The sequence below is a fragment of the Hyperoodon ampullatus genome, assembly GCF_949752795.1.
Source record: "Hyperoodon ampullatus genome assembly, chromosome: 11".
NCBI classification, from domain to species: domain Eukaryota; kingdom Metazoa; phylum Chordata; class Mammalia; order Artiodactyla; family Ziphiidae; genus Hyperoodon; species Hyperoodon ampullatus.
The window spans coordinates 50,343,193-50,359,486 of NC_136924.1; the positions used below are offsets into that span (position 1 = coordinate 50,343,193).

A 16,294-nucleotide genomic window follows, 5' to 3' on the forward strand; every position below is an offset into this window, starting at 1 on the left:
GTGGGAGCATTTAGTCCATTTACATTTAAGGTAATTATTGATATGTATGTTCCTATTCCCATTTCCTTAATGGCTTTGGGTTCGTTATTGTAGGTATAGTCCTTCTGTTGTGTTTCTTGCCTAGAGAAGATCCTTTAGCATTTGTTGTAAAGCTGGTTTGGTGGTGCTGAACTCTCTCAGCTTTTGCTTGTCTGTAAAGGTTTTAATTTCTCCATCAAATCTGAATCAGATCCTTGCTGGGTAGAGTAATCTTGGTTGCAGGTTTCTCTCCTTCATCACTTTAATTATGTCCTGCCACTCCCTTCTGGCTTGTAGAGTTTCTGCTGAGAGATCAGCTGTTAACCTGATGGGGATTCCCTTGTGTGTTATTTGTTGTTTTTCCCTTGCTGCTTTTAATATGATTTCTTTGTGTTTAATTTTTGACAGTTTGATTAATATGTGTCTTGGCGTATTTCTTCTTGGATTTATTCTGTATGGGACTCTCTGTGCCTCCTGCACTTGATTAACTATTTCCTTTCCCATATTAGGGAAGTTTTCAACTATAATCTCTTCAAATATTTTCTCAGTCCCTTTCTTTTTCTCTTCTTCTTCTGGAACCCCTATAATTCGAATGTTGGTGCGTTTAATGTTGTCCCAGAGGTCTCTGAGACTGTCCTCTGTTCTTTTCATTCTTTTTTCTTTATTTTTCTCTGCATCAGTTATTTCCACTATTTTATCTTCCACCTCACTTATCCGTTCTTCTGCCTCAGTTATTCTGCTATTGATCCCATCTAGAGTATTTTTCATTTCATTTATTGTGTTTTTAATCGATGCTTGATTCATCTTTAGTTCTTCTAGGTCCTTGTTAACTGTTTCTTGCATATTGTCTATTCTATTTCCAAGATTTTGGATCTGGGAAATAGAATCTTGGATCAGCTTTACTATCATTATTCTGAATTCTTTTTCAGGTAGACTGCCTATTACCTCTTCATTTGTTAGGTCTGGTAGGTTTTTATCTTGCTCCTTCACCTGCTGTGTGTTTTTCTGCTTTCTCATTTTGCTTATGTTACTGTGTTTGGGGTCTCCTTTTTGCAGGCTGCAGATTCGTAGTTCCCGTTGTTTTTGGTGTCTGTCCCCCGTGGCTAAGGTTGTTTCAGTAGGTTGTGTAGGCTTCCTTGTGGGGGGGACTAATGCCTGTGTTCTGGTGGTTGAAGCTCGATCTTGTCTTTCTGGTGGACAGGTCCACGTCTGGTGGTGTGTTTTGGGGTGCCTGTGGCCTTATTATGTTTTTAGGTATCCTCTCTGCTAATGGGTGGGGTTGTGTTCCTGCCTTGCTAGTTGCTTGGCATAGGGTGACCAGCACTGTAGCTTGCTGGTCGTTGGCTGAAGCTGGGTGCTGGTGTTGAGATGGAGATCCCTGGGAGATTTTCGCTGCTTGATATTATGTGGAGCTGGGAAGTCTCTTGTGGACCCGTGTCCTGAAGTTGGCTCTCCCACTTCAGAGGCACAGCACTAACTCCTGGCTGCAGCACCAAGAGCCTTTCATCCACCCGGCTCAGAATAACAGTGAGAAAAAGTAGAAAGAAATAATTAGTAGAAGAAAGAAAGAGAGATTGAAAGAAAGGAAGAAGGGAAGTAAGGAAGGAAGGAAGGAAGAAAGAAAGAAAGGAGGGAGGGAGGAAGGATGGAAAGAAAGGAAAGAAAGGAGGGAGGGAGGGAGGAATGAAAGCAAAAGGAAGAGTGAATGGAAGAAGAGAGGGAGGGAGGGAGGAAGGAAAGAAAGAAAGAAAGACAGGAGGGAGGGAGGGAGGAAGGAAAGAAAAAGAAAGTGGAAAGAAGAAGGGTAGGAGGGAGGGAGGGATGGAGGAAAGAAAAAGAAAGAAGGAAAGGAGGAGCGGAGGGAGGGAGGGAGGAAGGGAAGGGAGGAAAAAAAGAAAGAGCAGGTAAAATAGAATAAAGTATGAAATATAGTAGCGTTATTAAAATTAAAAAGTAATTATTGAAAAAAAACACGGACCGAAAGAACCCTGGGACATATGGTGGAAGCAAAGCTATACAGAGAGAATCTTACACAGAAGATTACACATACACATTCACAAAAAGAGAGCAGGGGGAAAAATCAAAAATCTTGCTCTCCAAGTCCACCTCCTCGATTTGGGATAATTCGTTGTAAAAAGAGGAAAAGGGCGAAAAGTCTGAAATCTTGCTAAGTCCACCTCCTTAATTTGAGATAATTCGTTGTAAAAAGAGGAAAAAAAAAGGGGGGGAAAGTCTTAAATCTTGTCCTCAAGGTCCACTTCCTCAATTTGGGATGATTCGCTGTCCATTCATGCACTCCACAGACGCAGGGCACATCAAATGGACCGTGGAGCTTTAATCCGCTGCCTCGGAGGCTGCACAGAGAGATTTCCCTGTCTCTGCTCTCACAGCTCCCGGGTCTCAGCCTTGGACCTGGCCCCGCCTCTGCGCGTAGGTCGCCGGAGGGCGTCTGTTCTTCGCTCAGACAGGACGGGTTTAAAGGAGCCGCTGATTCGGGGGCTCTGGCTCACTCAGGCAGAGGGGAGGGAGGGGAATGCCCTCTCCTCGCGCACCAGGCAACAAAAGGGAAAAAAGTCTCTTGCCTCTCCGGTAGCTCCAGACCCTTTCCCCAGACTCCCTCCGGGCTAGAACTAACCCCTTCAGGCTCTGTTCCTGCCGCCAGCCCCAGTCCTCTCCCTGCGCTCCGACTGAAAGCCGATACCCGAGCCTCAGCTCCCAGCCCCGCCCGCCCCGGTGGCCGAGCAGACAAGCCTCTCGGGCTGGTGTGTGCCTGAGGGCACCGATCCTCTGTGCCAAAATCTCTCCGCTTTGCCCTCCGCACCCCTGTTGCTGTGCTCTCCTCCGCTACTCCGAAGCTTTCCCCCTCCGCCACCTGCAGTCTCCGCCCTCGAAGGGGCTTGTAGTGTGTAGAAACCTTCCCTCCTTCACGGCTCCCTCCCACTGGTGCAGGTCCCGTCCATATCCTATTGTCTCTGTTTATTCTTTTTTTCTTTTGACCTACCCAGGTATGTGGGGAGTTTCTTGCCTTTTGGGGGGTCTGAGGTCTTCTGTCAGCGTTCAGTAGGTGTTCTGTTGGAGTTGTTCCACGTGTAGATGAATTTCTGATGTATCTGTGGGGAGGAAGGTGATCTCCGCGTCTTACTCTTCCGCCATCTTCCTCCGGCCTGTTGGAAGACTTTTAATTACAGTTTCAATTTCATTACTTGTGATTGGTCTGTTCATATTTTCTGTTTCCTCCTGGTTCAGTCTTGGAAGGTTATATGTTTCTAAGAATTTGTCCATTTCTTCCAGGTTGTCCATTTTATTGGCCTAGAGTTGCTTGTAGTACTCTTATGATACTTTGTATTTCTGCGGTGTTCTTTGCAACTTCTCCTTTTTCATTTCTAATTTTATTAATTTGAGTCCTCTTCCTCTTTTTCTTGATGAGTCTGGCTAAAGGTTTATCAATTTTGTTTATCTTCTCAAAGAATCGGTTTTTAGTTTCATTGATCTTTGCTGTTGTTTTCTTTGTTTCTATTTCATTTATTTCTGCTCTTATCTTTATGATTTCTTTCCTTTTACTAACTTTGGGTCTTACTTTTTCTTCTTTCTCTAGTTCCTTTAGGTGTAAGGTTAGACTGTTTATTTGAGATTTTTCTTGCTTCTTGAGGTAGGCTTGTATTGCTATAAACTTCTTTCTTAGAACTGCTTTTGCTGCATCCCATAGGTTTTGGATCATCGTGTTTTCATTGTAATTTGTCTCTAGGTATTTTTTGATTTCCACGTTGATTTCTTCAGTGATCTCTTGGTTATTTAGTAATGTATTGTTTAGCCCCCATGTGTTTGTGTTTTTTACATTTTTTTCCCTGTAATTGATTTCTAATCTAATAGCATTGTGGTCGGAAAAGATGCTTGATATGATTTCAATTTTCTTACATTTACTGAGGCTTGATTTGTGACCCAAGATGTGATCTATTTTGGAGAATATTCCATGCACACTTGAGAAGAAAGTGTATTCTGTTCTTTTTGGATGGAATGTCCTATAAATGTCAAGTAAATCTATCTGTTCTATTGTGTCATTTAAAGCTTGTGTTTCCTTATTAATTTTCTGTCTGGATCTGTCCATTCGTGTATGTGAGATGTTATGTGGTCTATTGTGTCATTTAAAGCTTGTGTTTCCTTATTAATTTTCTGTCTGGTTGATCTGTCCATTGGTGTATGTGAGATGTTAAAGTCCCCCATTATTACTGTGTTACTGTCGATTTCCTCTTTTATAGCTGTTAGCAGTTGCCTTATGTATTGAGGTGCTCCTAGGTTGGATGTATATATACTTATAATTGTTATATCTTCTTCTTGGATTGATCCCTTGATCATTATGTAGTGTCCTTCCTTGTTTCTTGTAACATTCTTTATTTTAAAATCTATTTTATCTGATATGAGTATTGCTACACCAGCTTTCTTTTGATTTCCATTTGCATGGAATATCTTCCTCCATCCCCTCACTTTCAGTCTGTATGTGTCCCTAGGTCTGAAGAGGGTCTTTTGTAGACAGCATATGTATGGGTCTTGTTTTGGTATACATTCTTTGAGCCTGTGTCTTTTGGTTGGAGCATTTAATCCATTCACGTTTAAGGTAATTATCGATATGTACGTTCCTATTACCATTTTCATAATTGTTATGGTTTGTTTTTGTAGGTCATTTTCTTCTCTTGTGTTTCCCACTTAGAGAAGTTCCTTTAGCATTTTTTGTAGAGCTGGTTTGGTGGTGCTGAGTTCTGTTAGCTTTTGCTTGTCTGTAAAGCTTTTGATTTCTCCTTCGAATCTGAATGAGATCCTTGCCAGATGGAGTAATCTTGGTTGTAGATTCTTCCCTTTCATCACTTTAAATATATCGTGCTACTCCCTTCTGGCTTGCAGTTTCTGCTGAGAAGTCAGCTGTTAACCTTATGGTAGTTCCCTTGTATGTTATGTGTCATTTTTCCCTTGTTGCTTTCAATAATTTTTCTTTGTCTTTACTTTTTGTCAGTTTGATTACTATGTGTCTCAGCATGTTTCTCCTTGGGTTTATCCTGCCTGGGACTGTCTGTGCTTCCTGGACTTGGGTGCCTATTTCCTTTCCCATGTTAGGGAAGTTTTCGACTATAATCTCTTCAAATATTTTCTCCAGTCCTTTCTCTCTCTCTTCTCCTTCTGGGACCCCTATAATGCGAATATTGTTGCATTTAATATTGTCCCAAAAGTGTCTTAGGCTGTCTTCATTTCTTTTCATTCTTTTTTCTTTATTCTGTTCTGTGGCAGTGAATTCCACCATTCTGTCTTCCAGGTCACTTATCCGTTCTTCTGCCTCAGTTATTCTGCTATTGATTCCTTCTAGTGTAGTTTTCATTTCAGTTATTTTATTGTTCATCTCTGTTTGTTTGTTCTTTAATTCTTCTAGGTGTTTGTTAACATTTCTTGCATCTTCTCGATCTTTGCCTCCATTCTTTTTCCAGGGTCCTGGATCATCTTCACTATCATTATTCTGAATTTTTTTTCTGGAAGGTTGCCTATCTCCACTTCATTTAGTTGTTTTTCTGGGGTTTTATGTTGTTCCTTCATCTGGTACAAAGTCCTCTGCCTTTTGATTTTGTCTGTCTTTCTGTGAATGTGGTTTTCCTTCCGCAGGCTGCAGAATTGTAGCTCTTCTTGCTTCTGCTGTCTGCCCCCTGGTGGATGAAGCTATCTAAGAGGCTTGTACAAGCTTCCTGATTGGAGGGACTGGTTCTGGGTGGAGCTCAGTAAAACTTTAATCCGCTTGTCTGCTGATGTGTGGGGCTGGATTCCCTCTCTGTTGGTTGTTTGGCCTGCAGTAACCCAGCACTGGAGCCTACCCAGCTCTTTGGTGGGGCTAAAGGCAGACTGTGGGAGGGCTCACACCAAGGAGTACTTCCCAGAACTCCTGCTGCCAGTGTCCTTGTCCTCATGGTGAGTCACAGTCACCCCCTGCCTCTGCAGGAGACCCTCCAACACTAGCAGGTAGGTTTTGTTCAGTCTCCTATGAGGTCACTGCTCCTTCCCCCTGGGTTCTGATGCACACATTACTTTTTGTGCGCCCTCCAAGTGTGGAGTCTCTGTTTCCTCCAGTCCTGTTGAAGTCCTGAGTCAAATCCCACTAGCCTTCAAAGTCTGATTCTCTAGGAATTCCTTCTCCTGTCGTCAGACCCCCAGGTTGGGAAACCTGACATGGGGCTCAGAACCTTCCCTCCAGTGGGTGGATCTGTGGTATAAGTGTTCTCCAGTTTGTGAGTCACCCACCCAGCAGTTATGGGATTTGATATTATTGTGATTGTGCCCCTCCTACCATCTCATTGCAGCTTCTCCTTTGTCTTTGGACATGGGGTATCTTTTTTGGTGAGTTCCAGTGTCTTCCTTTCATTGATTGTTCAGCAGTTACTTGTGATTCCAGTGCTCTCACAAGGCGAAGTCTATTCATTCTTAACTTAACCAAGTTTCTTAACTGTCCATTCATTAGTTTTCTCATCTGTAAAATGGGATAATTATTTTAATAATGAAATACTTCATTAAGTTATTGTAAGGATTAAATAAAACAAAGCAGGTAAATCACCGCAGTGCCTTGTTAGTATAAATTCAGCAAATGTTATCTACTCATTTTTAAAATGTGCCAATTTGGTGGAAAATGGAGCACTTACTATCTTAATTTGCACTTCATAAAATATTTCTGGGCTCTCATATATATTTGCTCATTTAATTCTCACAGCACTCATGTTACATAATACGTATTATTATCCACATTTACCAGGTAAAGTTGCTGAGGCTCAGTGAGGCTGTTAACTTGTGAAAGGTCACATTTGCAGGAGGTGGCAGAACTGGACTTTAAACTTAGGACTTTGAACCCAGGTTTCTTTCTACTGTCCACAGATGCCTGCAGTTTTGTTATACTTCAGCTCTATTTAGTTTTATTACTCTCAAGTATATAAAGAAACTCAAATTAGGTTGTAAATAATCAGACATGATTAAAGATCAAAAATATATAAATTAGATGTAATTAAAAATCAGATATCTATAAATCAGTGCTTTGGATGCATTAAAGAATTCTTGAAAGGAATGTCATACAAGTTTCAACAAACTTCTTGAAATCTTGTTTGTGCTATCACTGAAAATTATACAAAACAAAGGTAAACATCAGCCTAGTTCTTAACCAAACTATTACAAGTACCAATGATCTGAATTATTGAGCTTTTGCTATAAAATCAAAAGCAGTTTTGCTTCTAATGTTGATTAATATTGACTGAAAGGAGAACTGTTTGCAGAAAATTATAAGCAGTTATAGTAAACATATATAAAGATGTTAGAAACATATGTATCATATTACAGTGATATATAGCATATAATTATTTCTTGCTGTTTATTTTTAAAGCTCTAAATTGAATAACTTATAACCTATAGCTAAATATATGTATGTATCATAATAATTTTGAGTGGAAAATTATTTGTCACAGGTGTCAACATGAAAACTTAGTAGAACTACTTGGTTTCTCAAGTGATGGAGATGACCTCTGCTTAGTGTATGTTTACATGCCCAATGGTTCATTGCTAGACAGACTGTCTTGCTTGGTAAGATGTTTGTTCATCACATTGTTAGGCTTTATGTTTCTGTGTTGGAATATTAATATTTACTTTGTGACAGGATCATTTAAACTGTATCAATCTTAATATTTTTCCTGGTCTGTGAAAACTATACAGTTGGTATATAAACAACTGGAATTGCCTAGCAGTGATAATCTAAAATGTAAAAATATCAGTCAAGTCTAGACTTTGAAGATGCTCTTATATATTTTTATTGTTAAATAAGAAATACTAATCCCCATTTGATCTTATTTAGAGATTATTTTTTAACAACTTAAAAGGTGATATTTGTAAGTTCTTAGCAATGTAATATAATTGTCAGTAGCTGCTTAGAAAAAATCTTATTATATATTTTCATAGTTTTTTTTTATCCTCCTCTTTTTTTTTAATTGGTTTGTTTCTTACTTCATAAGGATGATACTCCACCACTCTCTTGGTGCATAAGATGCAAGATTGCTCAGGATGCAGCTAATGGCCTCAGTTATTTACATGAAAACCATCATATTCATAGAGATATTAAAAGGTAAATGCTACCTTTACTAAGCTTTAGGAAAACTGTCTTAAAGAATAATTTTCTCTCTCTTTCTATTCACTATTCACATGCACGTCTTAACCTGGAGCATTCCATGAAAGCTCTCCTCACTAAGGATGTCTGTAATCTGCCTTATTTCAAACCCAGTGACCTATTTCCAGCCTTCATCCTAATTTACCTTTTTTAAAAGAATAGTATGTTTTTCTGTTCTTCTTGACCATTTTTGCCATGTCAAGATTATTTTCCTTCTTATTTTCTGGATCACTGCTCTTTTCTGAATCACTTTTATCCTCCATGGGTGCATTTCAGTTATCTTTCTTGTTATGTATTTAGTTAGTTAACAAATATTAGTTGAACACTTACAACATGATAGGTACTGTAGATGGTATAGTTAGCAAAAGTAGCATTTGTAGCATCTGACAGCAATCAAATAATCACAAAATATTAACAGAACTTTAGTGTATAGTCTATAGTATTAGTATAAAGAAGAGTTCCCTGAGGAAATGATATTTAAGCTGAGATCCAAAGAATGAACAGGAAATAAGTAGGCACAATTTGAGGGCAGCCATAGAAAATGGGGAAAGAGCCTTCTAGGAAGAAGGAACCACATATGTGAGACCAGTGTTGAAAGGGAACGTGGGAGCATGAAGAATTACAGGAAGTGAAATAAATGACTGTAGTGCGGAAATTCAAGGGGTGATTGATTGATGTAAGATAAAGTTATGGAAGTAGGCAGAGAGCTAAGCCCTGTAGGACCTAATAGACCAAAATAAGGACATTAATTTTATCACAGGTGTAATCAGATGCCATTGAAACATTGTAAGTAAGAATGTGGCACCATATTTAAGTTTTGAGAAGATCATTTTGACTTGAGTGTAGAGAACAGTTTGTAAGGAGGGGTAGCTTGGAGCCTGTCATAGAAGGCTTGGTGGTAGCAGTTCGTATGAAGAGATGTGGACAGGTTTGAGAGCTTAAGATGGCAAGACTTACTGATTCTTGGCTGCAGGGGCGTCAGGGAGAGTGACATATCAGGAGTGACACCGGGATTTATGGCTTCCAGAACTACATTCTGGAATGATTGTGACATGGTTCACTTACAAAGAAAGCACTGAAATAGGACCAGGTTGGGGGTGGAAAATGTGAGTTCTCTTTTGTGCATGTTGTGTTAGAGGTTCCTTTAAGATATAGAAGTGAGTAGAGATGTTAATCAGTGTGATGTACATGTTGGAGCTGAAAGAAGTCTGAGCTGAAGACGTCAATTTGTGTATTACTTGCATATGGGGGTTAATTGAAGAGCTATCATATGGCTGTCTTCACTTTAAGAGAGAACTAGATTAGGAAAAGTTCCCAAGATTTAGTCCTGAGGAACTTCAAGACTTAATGACCAAGTAGAAGAGAATGAGTCTAAAAAGGAATCTAAGAGAGTATTGCAAGGAAGCTGAAAACCAGGAGAGTGTGGTATCTCTGAGAACAAGGAAAGAGAGTTTCCCAAGAAGGACTAGTCAAAAATGTCAATTGCTTTTTTAGAGGTCAGGATGAGGACTGAAAAATATGGCATTTTAAAAAAAATGTTTTAATGAGGTATTTGATTAGTGCCATGAAGGTCATTAGTGACTTTATGGAGACCTACTTCCATGTAGTAATGGGTCAGAATTCAGGTTGTAGTTGAGCAGAGAGTGGGAGCGAGAGAACTGAGAGGTGAGTATAGACAGTCCAATAAGATGTTTAGCCCATGAAGAGGGATAACTGGAAATCAGTGTGTCATTCAGGAAGCTTTTTTTTAAGATGGCAGAGACTAAAGCATGTTTTTGTGTCTATGGGAGGAAGGAGGTGATAGAACAGAAGAGAGAAATGAGATAATTTATAGCATAAGTTTCCTGAGAATGTAGAAAGGAGTCCAAGTAGAGGGACTGGCCTCAGATAAGAGAAGAGACACCGTCTCCCATCCCTTACACATTGGTGTATTCCAGTTGGTGTGTTCTTACCTCATCGTCTCTTTGGTTCATCCTACATATTCTTGCTGAGTGATATATTGACTTTAACTTCTACCTCTATGTGGGCAACTCTCAAATCGGTATCATTAGCCTCCAGTCCTATATTTTCAGTGTTGACAGACAAAATCACCCCACCGAGATGTCCCACAGCAGCCCCTAAGTCAACATGTCAGAAATCACTCATTCCTCTTCCAACCCAAGTTCTTCCTTCTGCATTTCTTTCCTAATCAAATGAAGTCAGTATTCATCCTGTCTCCCAAGCTAAAGACTTTCTCATTCCCCATATCATACAAATTACAAAGTTCTATTGAGTGTGCCTCAAAATTTGCACCTCCTTTTTCTCCCCAGCCTTTATTTACACTCTGTCTCTTGTTTGCTTTATTACAAACTTTCCTGGTCATCCTTTAACCAGTCTGTACCAGTTCTCATCTATGCACTACTATACTGACAGGTTGTGGTCCTAAAAATCAAGTCTGATAACATCAATTCCCTACTACGAACCCATTAGCTGGTATCCTGCTGCTCACAGGATAAAGTTCAAGTTCTCCTCATGTTCCACTGACACCAGTTTCTTCAAATTGATCATATGTTTTTATGTTTTCATCACTGTGTTCATGTTGCTCCATTTGCCTGAGATGCCTTTCTTTCCTTCTTTTAACCTCAACTTGTAACAATCCTTCAAGACTATGCACACTTTTCACCTTCTACTTGGAATTTTCTGCAGTTCTTCCAGACACATGGTTGTTCTCTCAGCATTTTGTGCCTAATATCACCATTATGACTACTTAATGGATTTTAAAAATTATTCCTATACCTTTGTTACAGACAAGATTTGAAGATAGCCCCCATGCCCAGCCCTGAGCTTAAATACTATAAAACATTGGGGGTCCTCAATAAAGTTTTGTTGAATGAAAGTATGAGTGTAGGAGCACATGCATAAAATGAATGAATGAAGATCTTTTAGCCATATTCTTTCCTCTTCAAAAGATTTCAGATAATACCCCCCAAGAAATGAAATAAATAATTAAGATACTTTAGTTGAAAATTTGTTTTTAAATGAATTGGGATATTTTAGGGAAGGAATTAAGAAGGGTGCTTTAGGACACTTCGAGGGAAGTTACCTTGTAATAAATTATTTGTGAAATAATAAAAAATGTCTCTCACTAATATCAACAGTTTTATTTCACTTTTACTCTCCTCAGATTTTCCCTCAAGAAACAATGAGGAAAAGAAGACAATTTTATTTCTCTTTAGCTTTAATCTGAAATTCTCATTTATTTACACAAATTTCAAGCTTTTATGATGTATATTGTAAAATGGGATACTGTATAAATACAAACATTCATACACCTACCTACCTAAGGAACTATTTGATTTGCTTGAAAAGAAAACTTTTTTTCAGTGCAAATATCTTACTAGACGAAGACTTTACAGCCAAAATATCTGACTTTGGGCTTGCACGGGCTTCTGAGAAGTTTGCCCAAACAGTCCTGACAAGCAGAATTGTGGGAACAACAGCTTATATGGCACCAGAAGCTTTGCGAGGAGAAATAACAGCCAAATCTGACATCTACAGCTTTGGTGTGGTAAGTTTCATATATATATATGTACACACACACACACACACACACACACACACATATATAAAATAATATATACATAATTAGTAACAATAATCATCCTGGCTGTACTTGTGAAATTGAAATAGAATATTTTGAATACACCTATGTTGCTTAGCTCTTGTACGTAAAGATTAAAATTGTTCACTTTAACCTCTAGTTACATGAGAAAGTTATAAAAACTACTCTGAATTTGTAAAACTTTTAAATTGATTTCTGAAATTACTGCAAGAAATAATTTTTGCCACATGAATTAGTATGAAACTTGAATTAATGCATAAAACAAATTGTGTCATACAGTATGCACTTTAATTTCATGTTTTAAAAATGAAATATTTTTTGAAGGAAATATGCTTTGTCATTTTCTGATCTACCAGTCTGTTCCTAATAACTTTTATGATGATATGAGGAGTGGATGGGAGTGGTTGGAGAAATTGGGTGCTTCTTTATCTTACTTATTCATATGTGTTTCATTTATGGATATTTATCTTCATAGTACTGTGAAGTTAAGGCACAGGGTTCTAGGGTATGCTGAGGTTTAGAAAATAATATTCTCCTAAGAACCAGAGAAAATTATTCTTGTGAAAAATCCTCTGCAAGACAGGAAAAGCAGTGTCCAGAACACATGTTCAGGGGGTGCTGATTGTTTAGTAAGTTTCCAGTAGAAAAGAACTGCTTGTGGGTATGGGTGGGATCCGAGGTGTCCGGGAAGAAAGAGTGGTGAGAAATGACCACAGCTCATGTTCTTTCCGCTTTCATGCCTAAAGGGCATAATGCAGTGTGTGGAAATTGTTCGTCAGATTTCATAATCAAGAGCCATGTTCCTCCTAGTTTCTATATGTTGTCTTGAGTCATATTAATGGATTTTACTTTCTTCTTAGGTTTTACTAGAAATAATAACTGGACTTGCAGCTGTGGATGAACACCGTGAACCTCAGTTATTGGTAATTGAAAGATTTTATTTTTTCCAGTCCTTTTCTATTTGCATTTAGAATCTAAATTTCTGTGGGCAAATTTGGCATCTAGAAATATCATTTTCTATTGGCAGTCTTTCTGTTGGCAATTACATAGTGGCATATGGAAAGAGCATCAAATATTTCTAATCTCAGCTCTGCCTTGAAATATTTGTGAAGCTTGGAAAAGACACTTATATAGTCTATGTTCTAGTTTCTTTGTGTCTAAAATCACAATAGAGCTATATGATTTCTGAGGTCTCCTCCAGTATATTTTTATTTTGTTACTTTCATGGTGATTACTAACAGCAGAGAGGAAAAGCAACATTTGCTTCCTTTGAAATTTATATCAGAATAGAATTGCTAATAAAATTCTTTATCCATTTCTATTATGGAGTATTTTTTAAATAAAGTTATCATAGAAAACTTTACCTGTGTGTTATATTAGGCATTCACTGACAATTATATAAATAGACTAACTGAAGCTAAGACTATAGGAAAATTATGCATGCCTTTTTTTTCCTATATGTTAAATTTTAAGAACTTGGAGAGTCTTCTAATAAAATTAAAGACTTACAGAAATACCTAGTATTTATATATATACCTATATATAAGTTTTTCTTAAAATTAGTTAAATAACTACACTGACTTTATTCTAATTTATGTGTTCTAATGGAACAAACCAGTGTGACAAATTCAGACAACATGTGTATACCAGATTATTTCCCTAGAATGAGGATTAGAAAGTCAAGAGGTGTAATATATTTGCTCAAAGGCTTGGTGCCATACTTTTAAGAAATACCATAAGTATAATATCTCTATATTACAATATTGCTACAAGTGTCCCTTATAAAACTATACATTATAAAGCTTTCCATGGGTTCCTGGATATGTAGTAATGAATATTACATACTATATAATATTTCACATTAAAATATATTTATAAAACATAGTTGTGAAAAGTTAATATTTTTGTAATATTTCATAATATTTTACAGTAGCACATAGTGAAATTTTTCTTACCAGAGAAATAAAATCCTCTGTCCCATTGGTTCTTGGAGGTCAGGAAAGAAGCCTGGGCTGGAGTTACAATTTTTGAGCTGTTCGTGTACAAACATGCCAAAGCTTTGTGTGTTGATTGGATTGTACAGAGAAAGTGTGTAGATTAAAAATATAGGAAGAAAAAATTACCGCAAAGTAGGGTTTTAAATGACAGATTTATTCTCGCATAGTTCTGGAAGCCAGAAGTCTGGTTTGTCAGGGCTACATTCCCTCTGGAGACTAGATCTAGGGGAGAGTCTTCCCTTGCCTCTTCCAGCTTCCAGTGGCTGTTGACATTCCTTGACTTGTACACACATCCCTCCAATTTCTGCCTGTGATCACATTGTCTTCTCCTTTGTGTCTTTTTTTTTTTCTTCTTTCTGTCTCTTAAACAGATGCTTGTCATTGGACTTAGGGCCCACCTGGGTAATCCAGGATGATCTCATCTCAAAATGCTTAGCTTAATTACATCTGCAAAGACCTTTTCTCCAAATACAGTCACATTCACAGGTTCTGGGGATTAGGACTTGGACATATCTTTTGGGGGGCCACCGCTCAACCCACTACACCATCCTAGTCCTCCACCTCTCTCCCTATTGATTATCTTTTCATTGTGGCCCTGCCCCCTTTCTCCTCCTCCCTCTTTCTCTTTGATTCAACAGTGTGAGTACGAATAGAGAAGTGTGCCTGTGCAGGGAGGGGGTCTGCATTCAGAAGCTGGAATTGCATCATCAGAAGCACAGCAAGGAAGCAGACCTCCTTGTGCTGGCCGCCAGTAAACACTGCTGAGTACATGAGAGCAATTAGCTCAGTCACATAAATACAAAAACCAATAGGCGGGCTTCCCTGGTGGCGCAGTGGTTGAGAGTCCGCCTGCCGATACAGGGGACACGGGTTCATGCCCCGGTCCGGGAAGATCCCACATGCCGCGGAGCGGCGGGGCCCGTGAGCCGTGGCCGCTGAGCCTGCGCGTCCGGAGCCTGTGCTCTGCAACGGGAGAGGCCACAACAGTGAGAGGCCCGTGTACCGCCAAAAAAAAAAAAAAAAAAAAAAAAAAAACCAATAGGTAAATGGCTGAAAGTTTCTAGGAGGGAGATATATATGTATGCATAAGTAAGTAAGTAAATAAATAGAGTTTCTCCTAGGTGTCTTCAATTCTTAATAAGGTTACAACGGTAGATAATAAACTAAGAGTAAATGTTATTATCATGTAGATTAAATAATTAAAATGTATTATTTTATGATATAATTGATAATATAAGTTAATTATAATATAAATATAATTTATATTTATAAATACATTTATAAATTTATCTGATTTGTTTCCCTTTTATTTGACACTCAAAGTTTTAACATTTGTCTTAAAGCTGGATATTAAAGAAGAAATTGAAGATGAAGAAAAGACAATTGAAGATTATATTGATACGAAGATGAATGACATTGATTCCACTTCCATTGAAACTATGTACTCTGTTGCCAGTCAATGTCTGCATGAAAAGAAAAATAAAAGACCAGACATTAAGAAGGTAACTTTTTTTACATATATTTAAAAAGTGAAGGAGGTGGGGTTTGTCATTTTTTCCTAAGTGTACATTTCAAACCAACTATTTAATGTGGTTCTTTTTGTTTTTTCTATCTTTCTTTCTTTATAAAAGGTTCAACAACTGCTGCAAGAAATGACAGCTTCTTAAAACTTTACTGGAATAGACTCTTGGCTTTTTATATACAGCTATCTAAATCATTTTTTAAACTAAGATTTTTTTGTAAGCATTCTTCTTTACCTTTTACAAGGCAGCATGATGAAGTGCAGTGGTTATTAAAGCTTGTGTAGAACCCCCAATATATAGAACAAACAAAAGTAGAGCCGCCGTAGCAACACTTAGCCCTACTTTCACTCTGAGGTCTTACCATACATAATCCCTGAGATCTCCTTGGAACCTCACCAAACAGTATGAAAGCTCAGAATTAGCAAAAAAGAGGACTGAACTATAGGGTGAAAAGACCCTGGGCTGAAGCCCGACTCCACTACTAATTTTCTGTAAAGCTTTCAGCAACCTCTTAGCTGCTTTGAACCTTGGTTTTTTCACCTGTAACGTTGGACTAATTATCTACTGTGCCTCTCTGACAGGTAGTCATGAAAACCAAATGATGCAGAATATGTACAGGCACTTAGTAACTTGTAAAGTGATATAAAATTTAATGTTTACATAAATGATTATAAAATCCTATTACAGTCATTTGTTTATAGGGTCATGTTCACAGTGTGCTATTTTAAGCAATCATTAACCATACGCCAGTTATGCCCTGATGATACTCCCATGATGATATGGCCATTGTTAGATTATGTTATATGGCAAATTTGAAAGCATTTTGCAGATGCAGTTATAGTCCCTCATCAGCTGACTTTGACTGTCAATAAGGAGATGCTGCTTTGGGGGCTGGACCTAATAAGGTGAGCTTAGAAGAGCTTACAAGAAGTCCAAGAGATTCTCCTGTAGGCCTTGAGGTAAGCTACCATGTTGTAGGAAGGCC

At 38.2% G+C, this 16,294-nt stretch overlaps 1 protein-coding gene across 2 annotated transcripts in view; it reads left to right on the plus strand.

The window, feature by feature from the left end:
• The window catches only part of IRAK4 (interleukin 1 receptor associated kinase 4), a gene marked incomplete at its 5' end in the record, with an annotated part of 28,996 nt that extends 13,486 nt beyond the window's left edge, over positions 1 to 15,510 (plus strand). For both annotated transcript variants that reach the window (XM_079715996.1, XM_079715997.1), the window contains 6 exons: positions 7,497 to 7,611; positions 8,037 to 8,146; positions 11,552 to 11,735; positions 12,650 to 12,712; positions 15,130 to 15,288; positions 15,418 to 15,510. In XM_079715996.1, the coding sequence (XP_079572122.1) occupies positions 7,497 to 7,611; positions 8,037 to 8,146; positions 11,552 to 11,735; positions 12,650 to 12,712; positions 15,130 to 15,288; positions 15,418 to 15,453 (667 nt within the window). In that variant the 3' untranslated portion in view covers positions 15,454 to 15,510. The remainder of the gene's footprint in view (positions 1 to 7,496; positions 7,612 to 8,036; positions 8,147 to 11,551; positions 11,736 to 12,649; positions 12,713 to 15,129; positions 15,289 to 15,417) is intronic.
• Positions 15,511 to 16,294: the final 784 nt, after the last annotated feature.